This window comes from Impatiens glandulifera, chromosome 3 (genome assembly GCF_907164915.1).
Source record: "Impatiens glandulifera chromosome 3, dImpGla2.1, whole genome shotgun sequence".
Classification (NCBI taxonomy): domain Eukaryota; kingdom Viridiplantae; phylum Streptophyta; class Magnoliopsida; order Ericales; family Balsaminaceae; genus Impatiens; species Impatiens glandulifera.
The window spans coordinates 22,799,499-22,826,043 of record NC_061864.1 but is presented as its reverse complement, the minus strand read 5'-3'; the positions used below and the strand labels follow the sequence as shown (position 1 = coordinate 22,826,043).

General features: G+C 30.6%; 2 protein-coding genes across 2 annotated transcripts; one reads left to right on the top strand and one right to left on the bottom strand.

The window, feature by feature from the left end:
- Positions 1-1,133: 1,133 nt before the first annotated feature.
- On the bottom strand, positions 1,134-2,958 carry LOC124931745. The gene has a single exon (XM_047472294.1). The coding sequence runs from the start codon at positions 2,491-2,493 to the stop codon at positions 1,258-1,260; it is 1,236 nt and encodes a 411-aa protein (XP_047328250.1). The 5' UTR covers positions 2,494-2,958; the 3' UTR covers positions 1,134-1,257.
- A 19,102-nt stretch (positions 2,959-22,060) lies between these two features.
- On the top strand, positions 22,061-23,700 carry LOC124931984 (dof zinc finger protein DOF5.1-like). Its single transcript, XM_047472577.1, has 2 exons — positions 22,061-22,248; positions 22,457-23,700. The coding sequence occupies exons 1-2, from the start codon at positions 22,198-22,200 to the stop codon at positions 23,450-23,452; spliced, it is 1,047 nt and encodes a 348-aa protein (XP_047328533.1). The 5' UTR covers positions 22,061-22,197; the 3' UTR covers positions 23,453-23,700.
- The last annotated feature ends 2,845 nt before the right edge of the window (positions 23,701-26,545 follow it).

Genomic DNA, 26,545 nt, shown 5'->3' with positions numbered 1-26,545 from the left:
TTGAGAGTGTTGTAATTAAAATAATTTTTTATAATTATAGAACTTATCAAGGATACAAATAAAATTAAATAATTATTTTAAATAAATATTATATTTATTTAATTTAAAATATTTAAAATAAATGTCAAAATTATAAATATTATATTCATTAAATTTAAAATAAAAACAAAAAAATAAAAGAGAAGGTCAAATGGGACCAAAACCGTTTGGTCCAAATCAAACGAGCCCCAGCGCTGGGCCTACGTTGAGAGCCCAACGGTAGACGTTACCTAAGCTACACACCCAACTAGCATTTGCGACCTCACCTGACCTGCCTTTATCTTCTTCCGAGTGGATTACGACACCGCTCTTTTTTAAATAATAAAGTCCAACTTCATTATTACTCAGCTGAAACAAACGAAAGGTATCACAATGGTTGTGTCATCATTTCTCCTACATTCATAACTAGTCTTCCTCATCGAGAAGATAGAATTCGTCCGAGCAAGTATATGGACATTGATTTTTAAAAATCAACCGACTTAAGCCACTTGCTCGCTCGATCAGGCTATAAAAAGAACTTCTCGATGAAGACAAAGAGAAGAATTCCAATCTCAAACCATCAATCATCTTCTGAAGACAAAGAGAAGAATTCCAATCTCAAACCATCAATCATCTTCCATCAACCTCCGCCAATAAATTTCTTTAAGCTTTTTTATGATCTTATAAAAATTTGTATAAAAGCTCGTTTTTAGATCATCTAATCCAAAAGTTTCACCATTGTGTTGGAGTGTTCTCAAACTCTCTTTTCAACTCCTTTAAGCTATTATTCATTATTTTGTATTACACATTACTTATTATTTGTATTTAATGTTATGAACATAAGTTGAAATATTTCAGTTTCTGTACTCTGTAATACTGTACGATTGTCCAATTCAAATAAATAACATAATAAAGATGCAGTTCAACACTATATTAAAATGTAATTTTATACTAAAATGTCAAGATACACAGATAATCAATTAATCCTTTTTTTTTTTATCATTATTATCACTTATCACCAAAATATTCATAATATAATTCAACAAATTTGCAGTACTATTATTACAAAACTCAAGATAATAATAGTAATAACTATCAATACAAATCAGACACAAATTTAAGATATGATCTTATTTTATTTTTTTGCATCGATAAAATATTATCAATTATTAGCAAGAAACATCAGATACAAACCCAATTCCATAGACAATAATTGAGAAATATTACTCACAAAGCTAGTCAAAGTAACATAAGATCATTATAACTATGAGGGTAGACACGAACCTCGTGTTCTTCGATCCCCTCTCGAATCTTCGGAACCAAAATCTCAAGCATCATTCCTTCCACATCATCATAATAAGCTTCAATATTCGCATTTTCAGGTATTCGTGTAGAAAGTGTGATTTCTCTAACGAATTCCCCTGAAGGGCAATGCTCAGGCGACGGATCAGACATCTTGAATGTCCTATCTTTCCTCTTCACAAACATCGCACCCGACATGCTCAAACAAGAAACCTTAATAATCCCATTTGTCAAACTGTTCCTCCAAGAAACCTTAACCCTCTTAATATCGACGAATGGTAAACTCACCATTATCAAATAACCACCTCCATCTTCGTATATAGTCTTGGCAGCTGTAACCGGCCCATAAGCATCCCTCATCACTCCACTGAAATCGTTCAACCACTCATGCGAAAAATTCTTCCTTTTCTGGCCAATCCCATCAAGCAGTTTCTGTGAATTTAGATTTTCTTTGCTATCGATTGAAAAGAATGGAGCTTTCTCGAGTTTGGATTCGGGTATTGAAAGATTTCTCCAAGAAGAGAAATCTAAAGCTTCAGGGGGGATTTTGAAGTTCAGATCTCTTCCTGTAAGGTTAACCCACTTTTGTTTATCCTCTTCACTTAGAGATAGTAAATTGGGGAATTGGACGAGTTCGATTCCATGAACACATTGAGGATTCGAAAGTCCTCTGTAACACTTCCTTTGCATTCTGTGCGATCGAACGAATCCCTTTTCGACACTGAACGGAAACAGACGACGATCTCCTTGATGATGAGAATGTCCATTCATGAAACTCCTAAGCTGCATCTTTCCTAAAGCATTTTCAGGTCTCTCCTTAAAAACCCACCTGTAAATATTCTCCATATCATGCTGGACTATGAAAACATCGAGATCCAGATCAGATTTCGTAAAGCCAGACAAACCATCAACTTCCACAGTGATATTAGCTTTGGATTTCCCTTTCAGAACAGGCTTGAAATAGAAACTAAAGAAGAACCAAGCCCCCCATATACTATCAACCCGTTTAGCATATTTCATTACAATTTTAGGGACATTAATGAAACTCTTCTCAATTATATCAGATGGGTCAGAAATCTGTTGGCGATTCATTTCGAGTTCTTGTTCATCATCATGAGATGAAGATGCACTTGAATCCAACAATAATAGGGTAGAAAGCTGATGACTTTTCATTTACAGAACAGAATTACAGAGAAACCCTAGATTTGAAAGAAAACGTCTAACTCTAATCCCCAATAATCGTGTCCCTTCCAGATTAGAAAACCTGAATCAACACTAATTATCCCCCCCTTAAGAAAAAGACGAGTATTGAATACAGTGAATGCTACCAATCAATGAATCCAAGGCCTAGAAAAAGGACCAAATCTGAGGGGATCTTGGATGAATACCTTTTGGCATAAGCTTCGAGCAGCAAGAGTAAACTGATACTGGGGCTTTGAGAACAATCCATGGACTTGGAAATCCTCATCTTCCACCACAATCAATGGTTTTCGCAGATCTCTGTGGGTTTTCTCAGAATTCCTTTGGCTAATCTAAATTAGGGCTCAATATCTTCGAGTTCTCTGATGATACAGAGTCATGTAGATCTCAAATGGAGAGAGAAATGGCTAATGGAGGATGGTTGGATGAAGGGCTCTGTTTTAAAGAGCCGCTTAAGAAGAAGGGACGGATGAGGAAGATTTGCCTTTTCTTTTTTCTTCTATATATTTTATTAATATTTTATTAATTAAATATTTGTATTTTTTTTAATTGGCTATCAAAACTGGAATCTCAATCCACTAATCGAGCTTAACGAGTCTTCAAAACAATAATAAAAAATTATTATAACTGCAAAATATTCATTTTAATATTAAGGACTTGTCCCAAATAGTTTTTTTTTGGGATTTTATAAAAAAAAAGTATATTACTTGATAAAAAAAAAAAAAAAAGTAAATTATTTGGGTTTCAATTTATTAAATTATTATAATGTCTTTTATTTATTTATTTAAATTTTAATTTTTTTAAAGATAAAGTAAAGTATTTTAGTCGATAAAAGAAGTGATTCAGATGGTTAGAACTATAGTAATTTGATATAGCGTATTTAAAAAAAATTGGATAAAATTAAAAAAATATATATATATGAAAACCAAAATCAAACAAACTTGTTTAATTATTTTTAATTTTTGGGAAAATGATAAACAATTTTTATTACTAATAAAAAAAGAGAGTACAATTTAAAAGTGAAAATGTAAATATTCTGTCTTTAACCCCATCACCACAACTTAATACATTCAAATAATATTAAAATAAAATTTTAAACACAACTTAAAACAAACACTATACAGAAATTAATTAAACTAAAGTTAATTTGAATTTAATTAATCCACCATACTAGTTTAAATGTCAATGATTTTATTTACAAAATCTAATCAAATTCTCTCATTATAATTTAGAAGGATCATGTCCTCTGAACTACTTAGATTAAATCCCAACACAATATTTTTTAATACTAAAAATGCATAATTCTTAATATTTTTAAAATTTAATTTATTATTTGTTTATTTAATTCTTAAAAAAAAATTAACCTATTCATTTTATTCATAATTTTTTCAATACTTTTTCAATCCAACCTAGCTTCAATTTTTAAATAGTACATGTCACTAAAAATGGTAAATTACGGATCATCTATAACGATGGATATACATTGACCCTAAAAATATATAAAAAAAATGGGTGGCAATCTTGTCGTGTTTATTAAGTTATAGTACCGATCGGTAGAAACACCAATTAGTATTGTTCAATTAATTAACAAAACTCGAGAGCTCTTCTTCTTTCCTCATTTCCGAAATCTCTTTTCGAAATTGTTACGATCGCCAACTCCTATTACTGCGACGCCCGTCGTCCCTGCTACTGCGACGAAGGCTTCGTTCACTCGTCGTCTCCGTCGTCGTCGTCTGACTTCATTTCGTTCACTTCAACGATCTTCCTCCAGTTAAGATACAACCTCTTCTGTTGATGTAGCATAACCCCAAATTGATATATATGTTTAAGTTTAGGTTTTGATATTTCTTTTTAATGTGGATTATGTTTAAGTTTTGATGTGACTTTTTGATATGGATTAGGTTTAGAATTTGATATAGATTTTGATTATAAAAATGAATATAGATCTTATATTATATTGTTATTATAGATTGTCATTATACATCTTCTATTTTTTCATTAGATATAATGGATATCTCTGATAAAAAATGGATGATTATACGGAAAAAGATCGACATATTCTGGAATATATTCAAGGAGAGTCGATTCTTTTCTTAGTTTTGCTGTAAGTTCTGGCTGAATTACCATTATTATATGTCCATGCGTTAAATGTGGTAACATAGAATATTTTGACAAACAAAGCATACGAACACATTTAATTTTGTATGCAATAAGGAAAAATTATACATTTTGGAATTGTCATGGGGAAAAACGACAATGCAATGATAGCATTGTTGTACAAATTGATATTAGTACTAATGTACAAACTGAAGAAGATAATTGAGGACAACTTCATACTGATGCTACAGTATAAGTGAACTCGGAGCGCAATGATTTTGATGGGAATAATTGTATGAGAAATATCATAAATGATTTATATCCACATTGTGTTGATGCATCAAATGCGAGTCTTACGGATAATATTGATTCGAATGAGGATGGATAAATGATGATGCTAAAAAAATCTACAGGCTCTTAAATAAATCTAATGAAGCATTATATAAATGCTTCAGAATTTCAAAGGCATCAACATTATTAAAATTACTTCACCTCAAGAATATTGGGTAATGGACAAACTTTTTATTTAACATGTTAAAATTGTTAAAGAAAGAAATATTACCGATCAATTCCAATCTTCCCGATTCATATTATCATTTTAAGAATTTTTTTTCTTACAGATGTTGGTCTTTCTTATGAAAAGATAGATGCTTGTAAAAATAGTTGTATGATGTATCGAAAAAATGATATGTTTTTCAATTCTTATTTTTTTAACTTTGTTTTCAAATAAATTAAAATTGAACTTTCAATCCTAGGAAGTGCAAGAAGGAGCAGCTTCAAGTTATAAAGATTTTTTTTTGACGACTAGGACCAAAAGGATCCTGACATACTAGAGAAAGTGGTAAGTATAACATATATTACTTTACATTTTATTCATTATTGACATTAACATATTTTGTTATTGGATGAGCTGAGACATATGCGAGTTGAATATCCCGACATTTCTATTGAGGATTTGGTTGAAGGAGTTTTTGACCCTCACGACAAGGGAACAATTCTTGGGATGTGGTCAATTTTAGCTTCCCAAGTTTGAGGGGTCAGCGCATTCCAAAAAATAACTCCGCTGGGATAATTTGACAATGCAACGAAGACTCGATGAATTGGAAGACAAGATGAGTGATCAACAAAGTATATCGGAAATAAACCAGTTGAGGGAAGAAATGTAAGACATGACGAGAAAAGAACGGGAAGATGTGGAAGACAGGATGAAGGAGGAGAGGGCTGAGATGATACAGATTATGTCATAGTTTATGTGTGGCAGTTCATCAATCAATTTTGCAGTATTTGCACAATTTACTAATGTTGGTCAATCATCGGGCCAAGGTTCATCCACGACAATTTCACTCGTGTATCCCCAACAACAACAATATGACGATTGGGGAATAAAGACGCAAAATATATAATGTAATTATGATTATTTTTTTGTGTTTACTTAAGAACATTTGTTATGTAGAATTAGAATTCAAATTTTAGTGTAGTACTGAATTATTATTGTTATAAGATTTTTAATATGGTTTAATTTTGGTTCAATTTTATATTTTATTTTGGTTTATAATCTAATTATATTTTTATTTTAAAATTTATAATATAATTAGAAAACATATTTTTAATTACATTTATATTTAAAAATATATGTACTAATTGGTTAATGTCCAATCAGTATTTTTTTTCCCTATACCGATTGGTTAAAGTCTAATCGACATGCATTGAATTCGTATTACCGAGAGAGTTTCTAGCGACATGTGACGATTGTATTAAATTTAATCGGTGTCTCTATACCGATTAAAAATCAAGGTATTATTGAGCAGAAATCGGACGATACGAGATTTTTTTTTGCTAGTGTGTCTCTAACTATAATGTCACTAGTATAAAATTAATAAATGCTATATAAACAATTTATTGACCAACAAAATGGATTTACAAGAATTTTGTCGTGTAAATGGCCTAAATATTTATCAAAATTTTCCATTACATCTAATTTATCTAAAAGAACTTTTATTTAATTCAATAGCATTTTTTTTTATATAAAATTTAATCCTTTTAAAATTTATTATAATGATAATTATATCAAAATATAAATTTACAATAATATTTAAATATTGGCAAGCTTGCCTAACACACCAAACAATCATGAGTGGACTCTTTAATTCACTCAATAAAATTGAATTGTCCTATCACTAAAAGATTTATTTTAAATAAGTGCAATAATAGCTTATAACTTTATCAAAATTTATCAAAATTTTGATTTAAAGTGCTTGCACCAAGATATCTATTGACAACAAAATTCTTGTTCATATTTGTAAGATCCAAATGATTCTCGAGATCCCACATTATGGTTAAAATATTACTAACAAGCTTATAAGAGAGTAATAGTTTATTACACTAATCATGTGTGTCACAAAACAATTATGTCCATATAATATTGAATTATTGTAGTGGAGGTTCCAAGAGAAATATATTTATATATTTATATGTGCAATAATGAGCATGTTTAATTTTAATATTTTAATATTATGATATTCTATATTGTTTATGTTAAAGAGTATATTCAATATGCCCATCAAAGCCCATTATTTTCTTAGTTATATATATATTTATATTAAAAAAATTAAAGTTTGTTTTAATATATTGTATAAACAATTATACTCATAACTTAGTAGAACATGAATGTAAAAAGAGTATAAGAATATAAAAGAAAAATGGGATATGTATTTTTTTTGATATTTTTTCTTTCTAAAACATGCTAAATAATATGTAAACTTCATTTAATTCAATTTCAACCTCACTAATATAGATTTATTCTTTTAATTACTTCACATTCAATTGTATATTAAATATGTTCATTCTCTTCTCAAATTTTGCTTTTGTCTTTCTTCATGTCTCAATATATTTTTCTCCAATTTATAAAGGAACTTTCAAATATTTATATTTGCTTTGCTTTTATCATTGTTTGCCTTTTATTTTTCCCTTTAATCATTTTTAGCATTTTCCCAACAATCTTCAAACTTCTAAGTAAAAATCCTTACCACTTAATTATGGATTAAATAATTCAATTCATTATTATGCTAAGCTTTCTTTGCCCGTTATAAAAAAAAACTAAATAAAGGTAAATAAAAAGTGCATTCATATTAGGATAACACATTCAATGAAATATAGTTTTTTTTAAACAATATCCTCGACTATTCATAGAATAGCACATCAATCCACCACTACCACCTTCCCGCTTTAACCAATTGAACTTTCGTAATTCTTTGTTTTTAACGGTTTATTTATCTATAAAATGATACAATTATTTTTAATTAAATAACTTTACTTCAATTTAAGAGTTTTGAGATGAGAAGTGAAAAAAAAAAGGTGGAATTAGTGCAGATAAATTCATTAGTTCAACTATCTTGCTACTTATCTTTATTTTTATTAATTGAAATAAACAAAACATTGAACAAGAGTGAAAATAAAAAAAAGATATTTTTTCTTTGTTTGTTTATTTCATAGATAATGATTGAATACCTACATGCATTTTATGCCAATTAGTTTAATTATGCATACAATTATTGTTTGTATTGTTTAGTGTTTAGTACTCACACAAACTTATATGAGTTAATTAATAAAAAGAAACGAAAGGTGGTATGTGGGGCTGTTTGATGAAACCTCGTTTAATGAAAAAAAATTAAATTATTCTGAGTTAATTTTTGATGTCAAATTTTTCATATTTTAAAATTATTATATTTTAATTAATAATTCGAAATTTTATTTTTTAAAATAATTGAATAATAAATATTTTTATCCTTGACAATCAAACCAGGCCTAACTTATGCACCAACAAAAACCTTAATAGGACAAAAAGCCCAAACAATTCAAAAAAAATCAAGTAATAGGTTAAGCTATAAACATTATTTATTTTTGAAAAGGTAAAACTTTTCATTATTCACTTAATCGAGAAGGTTTTGAATTCATGGATAAAACTACCAAATATGAGCAAGTTTGTGGGAAAAAAAACTACCACAACCACACAGATACGAAACCCATCCAAAAAACAATAGTCCATCAAAAAAAAAAAAAAACTTAACCAGATATATATATTTTTAATTAATTTTATATTTAAATATATAAATTTTTAAAATTGGCTAAATATAAAATAATTAATTATATATATAGATAATAATAATAAGAGGGTGATGGAGAAATAAATTTAGAAAAGAATGACTTGACATGACCTTATTAGTTGAAAAAAATAAAAAATGTGAAGAAAGAGAGAAAAATGAGGAATTACTTTATATTTTCAGTCAATTTATTCACTCTATCATTCTCTCATCAAATTTTCTTCCCAATCATTTCTCTAATAATAATAATATATAATTAATATTTTTCAAATTAAACTCTTATAATTTTAAATAAATTCTAAGTTTTACGAGCTTACAATTAGTAACAATTTTACGTAAACTCTAGATTTTGACTGCTTGCGCTCAACAACAAAACTAGTAGAATTAGGGTTATTAACGACGTCGAAAATACGTTGTGACTGATAATTATTATTAGCGACGACGACCAAAGCACCGTGGTTAGCGACAATTTTCATTTTCAATGTCGTCACTAAAATTCATGCTTTCCTGTCCCTCTCCCGCCATTATTATCAGTGACGGTTTTCATTGTCAACGCTGTCGCTAAAATTCAGGTTCCCCCTCCCTATCCCCGCCATTTTTATAAAAATATCAGCCACGACGATAGCATAATGCCTTGGCTAATATTATAGATTATTAGCCACGTCATTATGCTACCGCCGTCGATGATATTCTATAGACTATTAAGGACGACGCTAGTATAATGCTCTGGTTGATAATCTATAATATCAGCTACAACACCGACAAATGCCGTGACTGATATTATAAAGACTATCAACGACCTACCGAAAAATGTCGTCGCTCACATCTTTGCCAAATAAGTTTCATGGCATGTTAAGTAGCACGCTCCTCTCGCTTCTCCTTTAGGAATTTAGATTTCCTTTAGTGGTAAAAACTAAAACTACTGATTTCCTTCCAACCAATAGCCAATCGGGCTCTTCTTAATGATCATCAATCTCTCCAACCAATAGACAATCAGCCTACAAACAACAAGAACACATTGAGTACAATTATGATTGCAATAGACAATCACATTTGTACTCAACGTGCTGCTATTGTCTATTGGTTAAAAAAATTGAAGATGAAGTTTTCCTAGAAGAGTTTGATTGTCTATTGATTAGAAGCACATTGGTTGAAGAAGAAGACAAGGAGAAACCAAGTCCTACCGTCACTTCAGTGTCTTAGTTTATTGACTTTAAGTCATCCATCAATGTGGTTTATTTAATTACTTGATTATTATCGACATATAAAGTTTTTCCTCCACTTCTTGGATCACCAACGTTTTTTTGACCCTTCATCTTCACTACATGCAAGAACTGAAAGAGTTTCTAATGCTCTTCATAAGTCATCACATTCGTGTTCGTGACTATAAAAAATTTATCAAATGACATCAAATTATGTGAGAAATCAGATGGAGCAGCACATTTGTACAACATGGATGTGCATACATCTAAGTGGGGTTTAATAATTTGAAATAATGTTCCATTATGGTCTTATTTTATATATTAATTTGTTTTTTCTTTGGTTATTGTTTTACTTTTTCGTTATAATTTAAAATCTAAAATTATAACTTAGTTGAAAAAATAAAGTGATTTGTAAATTTTATTATAGGAAAACAATCTAAATACATAACATTATTTACAAGTGTCAACTAAATATTAATTTGTGTAAGCTACAATTTGATGATTTAAAAAAATTAAATCAACTCAAATTCAATTTGATTAGTGTATAAAAAAGTTATATTATTAGCATCGACTTTACCCTAAAACCGACGCTAATAAAGAGGGGTTTATGCCGAATTGAAACGTTTTTTTGGAAAAGAGTATTAGTGTCGACTTTACCCTAATGTTGACGCTAATATGTTATATTATTACCGTCGACTTTACCTTAAAGCTGACGCTAATAAAGAGGAGTTTCCACCGAATTTAAACGATTTTTGGAAAAGAGTATTAGCGTTGGCTTTAATATGTTATATAAAATTAAGCCGACATTAATAAAGAGGAGTTTCTGCCGAATTGAAACGTTTTTAGGAAAATAGTATTAGCGTCGACTTTACCCTAAAGCCGACGCTAATAATATAACACATTAGTGTCGACTTTAATGTAAAGTCGACGCTAATACTCATTAAATGAATATTAGCATCGACGCATGATAATGTCGTCGATAATGATTAAATAAAATTTCAACACTTCTTCTTTTTTCCTTCTTTCTTCTTCACCCGCAATTCTCCTTCCTCGCTTCGCTCTCTCTCACTTCGTCGTTTGTCCGCTCTTCGTCCGTTTGTTCGCCCACTCCATTCGTTCGTCTGCCAGTCGCCGCTCTTCGTTCGTTCTCTACCCCAAGTAACAATCTTTCAAATAATGTTTGATTTAGATTGATAGATTGATAGATTTTAGGTTTGATTTAGGTTGATATTATTGATAGATTTAGGTTGATATTATTGATATATTTATGTTTGATTTATGTTGATATTATTGATAGATTGATAAATTTTAGGTTTGATTTAAGTTTTATTTGATAGATTGTTTGATCTATTTCTAAATAATGTTTTCTATTAGTATATTTGATAGGTTTGAGGTTATTGAAAAATTAGGTTAGTATGATGATTAGTTGATTATATGTTGATATTAATTAAACTAAGTAGATGATAATTGTTTCTATACTGATAGAAATTTGTTGGAACTATAGATTATGTTTTGTAATTAGTTAAAATGGAAGTCCTAGATAAAAGTTGGATGACTCTACGCTGATATGATCCAAATTATATTCAAGGGGTTAAAATGTTCATAGACTTCACGATTAGGTTTTCAAACAGAAATTCGATTGCTTGTTCGTGTGTATAGTGTTCAAATCGAACTTATGAGAATAGAAAAATAGTGAGAGATCATCTAATTGCGTTTAAGATCCATTAAAATTACAATTTTTGGTATTTTCATGGAGAAACAAGATCTTCGAATGAAAGGGATGATGAGGAGGACGACGATGATGAATTAAATGACCTTAGAAATGAAAATCAGGGTGGAGTATGAGAGAATGTCGTTAATGATGAAATGAACGAAGAAATTGATCAAGATGATCAATTTATGGAAGACATTATCAACGATATGTATCCAACTAAAAGAAATTTACGAAGGATCACGAATTTCAAAAGCCTCCACTTTATTTAAATTATTTCACATAAAAATATTGATCAATGGACCAACACGTCATTTAATTTGTTATTAAAATTGCTCAAAAAGGAAATATTACTAGCTAATTCTAAGTTGTAAAGTTTATACTATGAGTGTAAGAAATTTATTATAGATATCGGTGTAACGTATGACAAAATTGATGTTTGTAAAATGATTGTTTGCTCTTCCGTAAAGATGATAAAGATTTAGACGAGTGTAAAGTTTGTAGTGTGTCTATATGGAAGATCAATCAATCAAGTGGTACGCTTCTGAAAAAAGGTGAATGAGAAGTTAATGCCAAATAAAATTTTACGATATTTCTCACTTGCACTGAGGTTAAAAAGGCTGTACATGTGCTCCAAAACTGCTCCTCAAATGACTTGGCATAAAGATAATATTAATGTTGATGATGAAATCCTAAGGAATCCAGCTAATTCAATGACATGGATGTCATTCGATGAAAAATTTAAAGATTTCTACTTCGATCCTCGGAATGTAAGACTTTCTCTATCAAGTGACGGGTTCCAACCCTTTGCAAATGAAAAAACTTCTTATAGCATTTGACCTGTTATTATTATCCCTTACAACATCTCTCATACAATTTGTATGGATAAAAATAAGAAAAAAGCTCACTTAGAAGTATGTACTTATACAACTAGCTCATTCAGACGTATGTACTAATAAAAGTTTATTTAAACATATGTACTATAAAAAATTAGCTCACTTAGCCTCTTTTAATAAATCATGGTTAATTTTTATTTTTTAATTTATATATTTATTAATTAAATATTAATATATTTTCTCTTTCATTCTTTTTCATTAATAAATGGACCCTTTATTTTTTTTTATCTTTTTTATAATTTTTATATGAATATTTATTATTGATTATTTTAATTATATATATATATATATATATATATATATATTTAATTATTTTAACTTTATATTTTTTCTTCTTTTTTATGTTTTTTTCTTATATTAACATTGATTATTAATTATTTTAAAATTGTTTGGTCCCAAATATAATAATGACTTATAATTTCAACAGTAAAAATTATTCAATACAAAAATAAATTAATTAATATTTGGATAATAATAGCAATTCATTCATAAAACACTAAATGAGTAATAATCAAATATTAGACAAAACAATGTTCCTTACCATTATTATAAATTATGAATAAAAATTTATAAATTTTATTTTTGTTCATATTAAATTAAGAGGAATGATAGAGAGGGCGACTCTGAGACTGGGAGCCCGATGTCTACGTGGGTTGACAGGTAGAATATTCTCTTTTTATTAATTATTTTATCTCTCTTTTTATTATTTAATTTCTCTCTCCTCTTATTAAATAATTTCTCTCTCTATCTCTACAAATTAATTTATCTCATTTATCCATATTCTCACGATTATTATTTTACTCATTTATTTGATATCTCTCGTTTAGTTTAACGGTTAAAATAAATCAATAATTTCAACAAATTCTCACATTAAATATTTTAATAATATGTTTAAATAAATTCTAAACCATAAACCTTAAACCCTAAATCCTAAACTCTAAAACCTAAATATTAAATTCTAAATCCTAAACCCTAATTAATATCAATGATTAGTTGAATTATGAATTTATCTCTTTTATTTTTATGAATTTTCAATTCATTTATTTATCAAATATTTTTTATGGCCTCTTTTTTCTTTTTTTTATTATTTTTTTTATATTGACTTATTAATATTTTTTAAGTTTTATTACTTATAAATAAATGTTTATCTAATATTTCTATTCTCACTATTAATTATTTTCTCTCCAGTAACTAATTATTAATAATATGAAAGAGAAAATAATTAATAAAAGGAGAGAGAATATTCTACCTGTCAACCCACATAGGCACACCACGTAGGCATCGCGCTTCCAGTTGCTGTCTCAAGTCGCGCTCTCTATCATTTTTCTTAAATTAAATACAAAAGAAATCATTCAAAAAAAATATTATAGTAAAACATAAAATTCATAAATAAGTTGCTAATTTTTTTTAAAAAAAATGAGAATATAAGAATTATTAAAAATAAAAACTGAAAAATTAAATAAAAAAGAGAAACTAATAAAAAATTGAAGAATGAAATAATTTACCTGGTTTAATGAAAAATAATGAGAGAGAAAATATATTAATATTTAATTAATAAATGAGTAATGATAGGGAACACGAATTGGGGCCGCGAATGTCCGCGAAAATAGAATATTCTTTTAAATAAAGAATATTCTTTCTCCTTTTATTAATTATTATTTTTCTACTTCTACCGATTAATTTATCCTATTATCACGATTAATTATTTCACTAATTTTTTTATATTTATTATCTCTCATTTAACTGCTAAAATAACTCAACACTTTACTTGTATATATTAATTAATTTATTTTTTTACTAAACTTTAATCTCTAAATTCTAAATTCTAAACCCTAAATTTTAAACCCTAAATTCTAAACTCTAAATCATAAACCCTAATTAATATCATTGTTTAATTGAATTATTAATTTATCTCTTTTATTTTTTTATATTTTTATGACTTTTCAATTCCTTTATTTATCAAATATTTTTTATTTATTATTATTTATGCCCTCTTTTTTTCTTTTTCTCATTATTATTTTGTAATGACTTATTAATATTTTTTTTAGTTTTATTATTTATAAATGTTTATCTAATATTTCTATTCTCACGTTAATTATTTTCTCTCCACAATTGGTGATTAATTATTAATAAATTAATTTTTTCACTCATTTCTTTGATAAATTCATAATTCAACTAAACTAATCTTAATAGATTAATAGAGATAATAGATTAATAGAGATATTAATTAGGGTTTAGAGTTTAGAGTATAGGGCTTATGGTTTAGAGTTTAGGGTTTAAATAAATTAATTAGTGAGATAAATAACCTTAATAGAGAGTTTATGATTTAGAGTTTAAAGTTTAAGGTTTAGAGTTTAAGGTTTAAATAAATTAATGAGATAAATTAATTGATTAGTGAAAGAGAAAGAAAGATAAATTAATTAATTTATAAAAGAGGGTAGAGAGAGAAATTAATTAATAAGAGTGGAGAGAGAATATTCCGTGTTTAAATAAAATATTCTATTTTCCCGGGACATTCGCGGCCCCAAATTCGCGTTCTCTATCATTACTCTTAATAAATATATAAATTAAAAAATAAAAATTAACAATGGTTTACTAAAAGAGACTAAATGAGTCAATTTTTTATAGTCATAAATGAAATTTTATTAGTACATACGTTTAAGTGAGCTAGTTGTACAAGTACGTACGTCTAAGTGAGCTTTTTTCCTAAAAATAAGTTCATTATTTCCATGTTAATCCTCAAGCCAAAAAGTCTTGGGGATTCGATTGACGTGTTTTTCCATCCATTGTCGAGTTAAAAGAGTTGTGGCATACCGGTGTGATGACTTACGACGCGAGCTGTACAGAATATTTCAATATGCGAGCAACTATGTTATGGACAATTAATGATTTTCTGGCATAGACAAATTTATTCGGATGAAGTACGATGGCTAAACTTGAATGTCCATGTTGTAATAAGAATACAACTTCGCTGAGATTGGTACACTTCCAGAAAGAGTGTTACATGAGTCATCAATGTTTTCTTCCACCTACTCATCGTTGGCACAGGGAAAGAGATTCTCTTTTGATGGTAATACACAGTTAAGATCGACACTTGATCTTTTGTCTGGAACAAAAATATTAATGCAGACAAGAGATTTGAAAGACATTTGTTTGACTAAATACAGTCCCAAAAAAAGAAATATTTCTCATGAATCTCAGGGTGATAATTGGAATAAACTCAACATATTTTTCGAACTACCATACTGGAAAACATTGTTATTGATGAATAATTTAAATGTGATACATATTGAGATAAAAATTTGTGATAGCGTGTTGGACACTATAATGGATTTTAAAGAAAAAATGAATGATGGACTCAAAACTCGTAAAGATTTGGAATTATTGAACATAAAGCATTTATTGCATTCCGTTGAGGTCGATGGTATTCTTCAATGTCTAGCAGCCCCATACACACTTTTCTTAGATCAGAAGAAACAATTATGTATGTTTCTTAAAGCTGTAAAAATGACAGAAGGGTTCTGCTCCAATATTGGAGGGTGTGTAAACGTAATTCATAAGAAAATTTCTGGATTGAAGAGTCACGATTATCACATCCAATTATAGTATTTAATTCCACTTGTCACACATTATTTACTTCCGGATGATGTGTGTGATGCTCTAGTGCACTTTTTTTTAGGTTTTTCTGATTGTTGTGTCAAAAATCCTTAAATCGAGATGAATTGAAAGAGTTATAGAATGACATTATTTTGACCCTTTGTAAATTGGAAAAGATAGTTCCACCTTCATTCTTTGATATAATGGTAAATTTGCCTGTAACTTAAGTACCTTTGAGGCTTTGCTAGGGGGACTGTCCAGTATCGATGGATGTATCCAATTGAACAATATATGGGTACCTTAAAAAAATACATTAAGAATAAAAACTTTTTTGAAAGGTCAATCAGTGAGAGTTAGCTTTTGCACGAGAGTATGAGTTTATGTGCTCGATATTTAGAAGATCACGAGTCAATATACACTTCAATACAAACAATTTCAACACTTTCTATATTCCTGACAATGGAAGAATTATCGATTGAAACACTTTACACATACAAATTGGGTGATTGAGAGTGTTCTTAGGTATACATTTGAAAAATTATCTCGAAGTCGAACAATATTACAAATAAGAGTTGATAAGTTGATTAATGACTAAGTGTGAATTTTGTAATTAACTAATTACAATTAAATTTTATTATATGCAGCGAATTCACGCAAGAGTTGACCGATACAGGCCACTCAATCTTTCTAATATTGAACGCGATAAACTTTACATAAGTTTTTTCAAGACGAAGGTGGAACAATTGAATGATGAATTAGATTGAACTTTGAGTCGAAAGATTCTTGGGAGTGGCCCAATAATTTATGTTAAAATGTATAACTCCTGTAAAATAAACAGGTATAAGTTCAATACCGAGAAGCATGACGAAGGGTTAACCACGCAAAATAGTGGTGTCTTAGTACTTGACAACAATGTGGCCGAAATGATAAATTACTACGTAGTACTCACATATGTCATAGAAGTTTAGTATTTTGGTGGTAACCGAGTAATTCTTTTTAAGTGTAGATTGTTTGATGTTTTTTCCAAGGACCGTAGTATAAAAGTAGATAAATATGGGTTTATAAGTGTTAATATGAACATGACATTGAGAACTCAGAATCATGGTCCGTTTATAATGGAAAGTCAAGCACAACAAGTGTTTTACGCTACGGATATGACATATAAACATTGATAGAAAATTGTCAAAAAGATAAATCCTCGTTATTCGAACATCTAGACATGTTTTATTTGTGTCAAATAGGATGACCTCTTTAAAATTTCAACTTTATTTTTCTTGCAGATATCATGGCACCTAAGGGACGAGGTACAAGACGAGTCATATCGAGACATTTAGATGATGAGCATATGAGCTATATGGAATCACTTCTGGACATTGAGGGACTGGATGATTCCACCATTCCCGAGGGGTCTGTCACCCTGGAGGAAGATTCCTCGTTCTTGAGACTGCATGTAGTTAATTACAGCTTATACGTGATATTTAAATGATTATATAAATTTTAACAAATTTCGTTTCACTGTTATTTTACAAGGTCTTCATCGAGGAGGAGAGGACGAAGGAAGAATAAAAACAGAGTTTTGGGAAACTACCAACTGGGCAAAAGATGCGTTTAGAATTTAGAGAGGTGGATGAAAAGCCCACTTACGATAACGCCAACTACTGGTCTCAGCATATTGGCACCATTGTCCAGAATCCCACAGTGGTGCCACATCGTCTAAGAAATTAGTATGATCTGTCACATGCCCAGTTAGACCATATATGGCGGTCCATTTCCATGAGTTTGATATTTTTTAACGTGTTATCTTATAATTTGAAGTTTTTATAATCCTAAAATCTGTTGTTATTTTTCAGAGATAGGGTGATGCCAAGTGTGAAGAAAGCATGGGATATGTGGAGATATACGAACAAGAGGGACTATATCCAACCACATAATGGCGACGGAATAGATAATTAGAATAACCCCTCCTCCTGATTTCTACTACGAAAATTGGAATTATCTCCTTGACCATCACTACTTCACGACTGAATTTAAGGTATAATAGTTATTTTTAATTCATTATATATTTCATCGACTATTAACTAACAAATATAAATATCTTATAATTGCAAAAAAAAAAGTATGACCAACACATGCAACAAAGCGAAATTGGTATACACCCACCACACCGGCAACAGTTCATTTTCACAAGTGGAGCAACAAATGGTAAGTTTTAGTAAGAGTATTAAATTTTCATAATATCTAACAGATGGTATGTATGTTATTTTTACAAGAGAGGGATATTGTACACACCCCTAATTATGCAGACTTCTTCCTACATAAGCATACTAGAAGAGCGATCATCGAGGATCCAACTCCCGTGCCTTCTCCGCATGTTCAGCAGGCCTTCGTAAGTTCTAATCCCTTCCATCATTTTAGTTTGAATGTCTAAGTTTAAATTTACTAACAGTATTGTAAATGATTGTAATTTATGATGCGCGAGCAACTAGGAAACAATCATGATATGTCACTGTTTGGTGTGTTTGAGACTACTTTAGAACCATAGGGACACCGGAGGGTGACCGAGATGGGATCAGGAGTACGTCCAACGCACTTCAGAGCATAACAACGGATAAGTTCTTCTTCGAGTGTCAACAACTCACGGGTGTCTCAACATCAACAGACCGAAGCGTTGCTTGAGGAGAATAAGACCATGCGAGACGAGATGACGCAGATACGCGCACATTTAGAGGCGCAAATGCTTGCATGAAAGGACATATAGGTGCAAATGCGTGCACATCAGAACCCTCTAAAGGTGCAAATGCGCGCATAGAATGACGCTTTTCAGGTGTAGATGCGCACACAACAAGAGACTATACAGGTACTTATGTCTAGGATGCCCCCTCCTCCCTCCGATTAGTATTGATTGACATACGATTTGAGATTCTAATTGAAATTTAGAATTGTTTTTTATTTATGAATGATCTTTTTTTGGTAATAATTGAACAAAATATAAAACATGTTTAATAAGAATAAAATAATGCCAAAAACCCGAGAGCAAGGATGATCAGCGTCGGCGTTAGGGGAACGCCGACGTTGATAGTGAACAATATTAGCATCGGCGTTAGGAGAATGTCGACGTTAATATGAGAATCAGAAATGTGCCAAAAACCTAAGAGCAAGGATTATCAACGTAGGCGTTAGCTTCAACGTTAAGGGAATGCCGACGTTAATAAGAAAATCAGAAATGTTCCAAAAACTCGAGAGCAAGGATTATCAATGTCGGTGTTAGGGAAACGCCGACGTTGATAATGAAGAATATTAACGTCGTCGCTATTAATTGTTAATTATCAATGAAGGAATTCTTCATTCGCTGTCATTGATATTTTTATTTATCAACGTTGGTCTATCATTGTTGATAAAAACCATTGTCTTTTAACGACGACTGACAACGACTTTGTTTGTTGGCGCTAATATTTATTAGCGACGATATTATGCCTTTTAAACCGTAGCTAATGATACATTTTCCACTAGTAAAAAAACAAATATTTGGACGTATTAAATATTACATGGGTAATTAACCACTTGTAAATGGTTTGTGATGGCAGACCTCGTTTTATTCCAAATGATAGGGCTGGGGGAATGTATGACCTTCATTAAACATGCATCTATTACGTTGGATCCATACAATCTAAATGACAAATGCGAAAATAGCAGTCCGAAGTTTCCATTCTTCGATCGAGGTTTCAAAGGCGAGCTTATATCACCTTTCCAAACGTGGTCATAAGTTCTTCTAGTTGATGACCATCTATTTTTTCAAATTGTTTGCTGGCTTAATAATTATGATTTTTTCAAGAACAATTTTCTTACGACTCTAATTTATTTTAATTATACAATAACCCTTTACTGAAGAAGAAAAGGAAAATAATATTGTTTCACAACGACATATACTAGTTTTACAATCAAGTGAGAAATACCGTTGTATTCTTCTTTAGCCTATAAATTAATGTGAAGTGGATATATTGATTCACTTAAATGCTCTCCCTATGATTGATTGAACATAGTTATTGCCGAATCCACTCGAAGTGTTTTTCCTATTATCGACAAGCATGATGACTTTGATTCTTCACACGATATCCTGGAGTTGAGATATATATGTCCTTCAGTACCCACACTATACCATGAGAAATAATGGCTATAAAAATAAATATCACTAAACTTCTAAGGGTGGATTTAAATTTTACAAGTAATGCAATAATAGCTTTTGACCGCATCTCTAGGCATGTCCGAATAATAGTTATTTTCTGTATTTGTATATACTGAAAAGGGTATATATATATATTATTATTATTATATATATAAATAAATAAAGCCCCATGCAAAAGTAAAGACCAGTGAGAGTGTGGGGAAGGGAACAGAACAGACGGGCCGGGGAGAAAAGGTTCGTTCGGTCGGGATACATCTTGACCGACCATCGTACATCACTTTTTTTTTTCTTAAATAATTTATTGGTGTAGAGAGAAGGACTAAAATATAGCTCCATAGTTAGATTATATATATATAGCTCCATAGTTAGATTATATGTTCTTTTTAATAGTATTACCAAATTTACTTTATTTAGACAATGTCTTCTTGTTTTTGTTTTGAATTATTCTTGTTTTTGTTTTGAATTAAGAAGAACTATCATGACACTTTACCGTTATTGTCACCACCTCCATTCAAAGCGATTTCATTTCAGATGTAATCGAACCCTTCATGAACCTTTAAATTTTTGTTTAAATCTAGTCATATATATATATATTTAGTTTAGAAAATTAACACTTTAAAAGTCACACTTTTGAGTGGGAAAAGAATAAAAGAAGAAAAATCTTGTCAAATTATATTAATTATGAGTCTCACTTAAATTTTTGTTGTTAGTGGTTATAATAAGCCAAATTACATTGCTGATTTTTGTTGTTAGTGGTTATAATAAGCCAAATTACATTGCTGGAGATGCACTCTCTCATTATATATATAATATAATAATTTGTCATGCACAAAATGGAAATCAGGAAGACGATGGAGATAGCCACTAACATTTTTGTCTAAAATGGTATTCACCAAATAGTTTAGAGCATCCCCATCGGTAAGTACAAATCTGATGTGGACAAAATTTGTACCTGGGTACACTAATGGGGAGATGGGTACAAATCAGGAGAGAGAAAATTGAGTAGCAAAGTTTTGCTACTGGGTACAAATGAGAAAAAATCAAAAAAAGTGGTCCCACCCCCACTTTTTTATACAAAAAATAAACATTTAAAAAATTTAAAAAATAAACCGTTTTATTTAATTTTTTATTTAATAAAATATGATTTAGTAGTTTATTTTTTTCAAGTATTATTGTGATGATAATTTCTTAAATTATTTTTAAAAATTATTAATTTTTTTAAATTTTTTAATATAATTTATAAATATTAGTTTTATTAATTTAAACAAATTAATATAATAAAAAATAAAACAAGATTATTTGAATTATTGAATTAAAAAATATTGTATGAATTAGATGATGTGGATGGTGGGACCACAATTGTACTTGAGATGGTTGGAGAATAGAGGTATAAATTGAGATGTATAATTTATTTGTGATGTGGTGTAGCACATATTTGTACCTATGTATGGGTACAAGGATGGGGATGCTCTTATAATGAACTTTTTTGGGTCGAGAACATGAAATAATTAAAATTATTTAAAAAAAAAAGAAATATTAAATGTTAACATGCAAAAGCAGACACCATGACATGCTCCGGCCAGTCCCAGTGAGGATGACCAAAGAAGCTAGCTTAAAGGTTAAGGAAGATTATCATCGAAACCCTAAAAAGCAATAAAACAAAAATAGATAAGAGTGAGAACAAATAGCTTAATGTGTGCCCATATAAATATCATAAAGCTCCCTCTTTTATTTTATTCCCATTCTCACTTTATCTCTCTTATTTTGCAGCAACCCCCTCTTGCTTTGCTTTGCTTTGCCTTGATGTGATTCACCACTATATTTTCAAGAACCGTAGTCTCTCAACCTTTTGCAAAAGAGAAGAAAGATCAAGAACTAGAGAGAGAACAATATGGTTTATTCATCAAGTCCAGTCTATCTTGATCCAGCCAATTGGCAACAGGTAATTAATTATTAGGGTTTCAATTCTCATCTACACGAATATGATGCTTTCATCCATGGTTTCTTTCTCAACCCATAAAAGCTAATTTGTTCTTTCTTCCTTAAACAATCCGGATCTAAAAAAGACTTCCTTAAATATTCTCATGCACTTTCATATATTTGAATATACTTCACATCTTTGAATTTCCTTACTATGTCTTTTTCTCTAGGCTAATCCTCAGTCAGGACCCGGTAATAGTACTACCCCAATCTCTCAACAACTAACCTCGTTACATGTCGGAAGTGGACCAACAACCGGAGGCTCCATCAGGCCAGGTTCTATGCTGGAACGGGCAAGGTTGGCTAACATACCCATGCCCGAAACCGCACTCAAATGCCCTAGATGCGAGTCCACTAACACCAAGTTTTGCTACTTCAATAATTACAATCTTACCCAACCTAGGCATTTCTGCAAGATGTGTAGGCGATACTGGACTAGGGGTGGTTCCCTAAGAAACGTGCCCGTTGGAGGTGGCTGCAGGAGGAACAAAAGAAGTAAGTCCTCCGGCAGCTCATCCTCCAAGTCTCGTGCTAGTAGCACTGGCGCAGGCACATCCACAACCGGTCCAGTTGCTGGCTGTGGCTCATCAAGCACTTCAACTACTTCTTGTGGCCCGACCATCGGTAGTGCTTCTACCTTGTTGGCTTTAAACTCAGAAATCCAACCGCTAAGGGTCATGGCTCCATTGAGTCAACTCGGTGAGTTCAACCCTGGAGATATAGGGTTGAATTACGGTGGAATGAATTCAACTCCTTTATTGGCTACTAATGATATGATCAACAATTTCCCTTTTGGTGGGCCGTTTGGAGTTGAGCCATGGCGGTATCAACATTGTCAATTCTCATCCATGGCCGGTTTGGAAGGCCAAGGAGCTGGAGTGTTCCCATTTCAAGGCGGAAGCAGCAACAACATAGAACATTTGGGTTATGGAAGCGATAATCGGGCCATGCCCAAGATGTCTACTAATGGGATAACTCCATTGGGAATGAAGATGGAAGATAATCTTCATGAAATGAATTTGTCAAGGCAGTTTTTAGGGTTTCAAGGAAATGATCATCATCAATATAATAATGCTAATTGGGCAAGTGGAGGAAGTACCGGAACTTCTCCGTGGACTGATTTTTGGGGGTTTAGTTCTTCTTCAACAAACAGTAATCATCTATAGTTATGATGGTGAAGAAGTTGCCATAACAACAAAAGCTTGGGGACCGGAAAGAGGGCAAGTAGATGATTTTGAGCCAGCATTGAGTACTTTGATAATGTGAGGAAACCCTAGAATTGAAGGTAGGTTGCTTCTAATTTAGGATACTTTTTCTTTCCTTTGTGTGGGATAGGGGATTTACTCTCTAATCTTTTTTTCATTTAATGTATGTTATGTGTGATTTGTAATGAATTTAAAGATTTTTCTAGCTCCATCACCTATGTTAGCTAATCATTTTTTTAAAACAATTTCATCACAACCCATTGGAAACGATTGAAGAGCTACACATCTTTAATGTTGACCTAAAGAGATGAACATGCATGTTTTTTCTCCACATGTTTTGGGTAGGGCCTCACAAGTCGGCCCTTGAGACTTCTGATGAGGATTCCATTGTTAAGCCTTAAGGATAAGATAGACTATTGAGAACCTTGATAATCCTACACATACAAACATGCATGGATATTTAAAAATTCAGTTCTTTATGGAAGGGTCACATCGTATGTTAAACTTCTTCTTATCATAATTTGTTTTTCAAGTTTTCTATAATTAGTTATAGGTCATTTCTTATCCTGGTTAAAAATAGGATTACTTTAACTCAAATGAAAATAATGGTTCTGAGACTAAAAGTCACAGACTCAATTCATACTTAAAACGCCTTAAGTTGAAGTGGGGTAACGACCGTCAGATTAGAGATGGGATTCTAACTTCCAACGTTCAAAATAAAGAAACAAGGATTGAAATGATGACTATTACATATATCAAGAAAAAAAGTAAGCAAATCATACTAAAAGGAATTCATCAAGACAAAATTATTACAAATAAAAGTATATATCAAACAATCATAAAAAATAATGATTTCAATAGACCAACTCACAATTATAGTATCCCAAATGGTTTCCGCAATAGCGATGTCCTCGCATGTTGTCTTTGTTAGTCTTAACTAACCCAACAACTTAGTTTTCTTGTTTTTTCTCAAATCTAGACGTCATTGAACACACTAACAGTTTTGCCATGATTGAATGTCCATCTCTCCAATCTAGACAAGCTCATCCCCAACTTTGCTATACATTTGTTTTATATGATGCATCCATGTTCAATTCATGACTTGAGGGATTCGGGACAATGCCATGAATAGGATGCGCATGCTCCCCCATCTCATCCAAATTTGCTGAAGTAGTGAAGTGCAATTTGAATTCATCTTTTGCGAAGTCATTACACGCCTCATGAGAGTCATCTCTTGGTTGGTGTGTTCAATGCTTACACAAAATTTACAAAGTTGCTTTGAATAGAGAGATGCTCCCTTCCCTTATGCGGTTTGACACAACTTAATGTTGGTCAGGAGTCTCTTGAACAACATTCACACACGGAACATGATTCGATAGTGGGAATTCATCTTCCACAACAATCTGTTCAACTACTAGCTAGTCAATAAGTAATCAAATGCAAAATTAATGGGGACATCAATGGCTATAGATCTTCCCCAATTCATTTCTAATATAGCAATATTGGGTTCTCCAATTTTTACCAGCAAAATATGATAAATTTAACGAATCAAATGATCGTTACGTACTAAAATACATGAACAATCCTAAACTTTAAACAATATTTCAATGATCCATAAAATCACATTTTTCAAATCAAGTGGATTGAAATCCGTGTCTTCGACCATCTCACAACAAGAATCCTCTAAATCAATCCCCTCAATTGAATTTAAAATGAAAAAAAGTATTTTCTTCATCTAACAATACATGCTAACCCTCAAATGATGGTTTAATTAATTATAATTGCATGATTTTGTGACAATAAGTTTTATTAGTACAACTTAAATAAAAAAAATTCATTGTTATAAGTCCTTGAATTTTAAATCATTGAAGAATCAACTTTATGATAATAGCAGCCAATGCTAGCTAGCTTAATCAATTAATATTAATTTAAGCTTATTTACATATCACCTAGGGATGCTCATTCATTACAGTTAAAATTGTAGCTTTCCTCCATTTGTTCTAGAAATTCAATTATCCAATCATATAATAAGATCCATTTAGATGTTATAAGTTTCCTTACCCACCACTTTTCACACTCCAAGAAAATCTGTCCATCACACATTTTCATGCTTCTTATTACTACTACTTTTTCTACAAATATTTATGATGTTTTGGGAACCTAAAAAGACACAAAATATGCTTATGTTGTCTCTTTTGGCTCTGCAAAGTTTGAACTTCAAACAACCATGAATATTTGTACACTACATGTATACCCAAAGACCATTCTTAGAAACCTCGGGCAATGGTCCCTTTCTTTTGCCCAAAAAAAATAATATTATTATTATTATTATAAGTAATCACTGAAAATATACCCATTAGAATTATGAGTCAAAAAGTAATTCACAAGTCACAACCATCTAATAATGTTTATATTCTTGTCTTATTGCATTTAATTTCACTAACTCATTATTATGTCGAGGACTTTTCTATTTATTTCCATTTGCATGTACCTTTAATTACCTCATTTTTTTTTTATCAATAATTCTTTGCTCGTATTATTAAAATTGAAACTTCATGGGTGACAGAAAAACTAAGTTTATACATCTCATATGAAAGTTTTTTTTAAAGAAAATATATATATTTATTAATTTATTTAATATAAAATGAACATCACATCACTGATATTATTTCTGAGCTGAGACCTAAAATACTATCAGAAGACTGATAAATCAGATTCTGCGTCATATTTTTTGCTAGGCCGTTTTCGTATATTGTTTTTACCGTAGTTAACATTGGTACAAATTTTATAAGCTTTTCTTTTTTTTGAAGAGGTAAGTTTTTCATCCTAGTGTATGTATTCCATTTTCAATGTTCTTGATTTAACCTCAAACATACAATTTGAAACAATCAAATGGTAACATGTGATGAGATCACTTGTAGTACCGAGTTTCTTGGTTAATTCTCGACATATGCACAAACCATACATGCACTAACTTTCGCTTTTGAGACTTAGTTCCCATAACGATTTTTTTTCTTTCTCATTCTCAAAATCTGAAGAAAGCAAAATTTAGTA

Coding starts and splice junctions, on each gene's coding strand:
- LOC124931745 (XM_047472294.1), bottom strand. CDS start 2,493: ATGAAAAGTCATCAGCTTTCTACCCTATTATTGTTGGATTCAAGTGCA.
- LOC124931984 (XM_047472577.1), top strand. CDS start 22,198: ATGGTTTATTCATCAAGTCCAGTCTATCTTGATCCAGCCAATTGGCAA. Junction 22,249..22,456: donor ATCCAGCCAATTGGCAACAG/GTAATTAATTAT, acceptor CTTTTTCTCTAG/GCTAATCCTCAGTCAGGACC.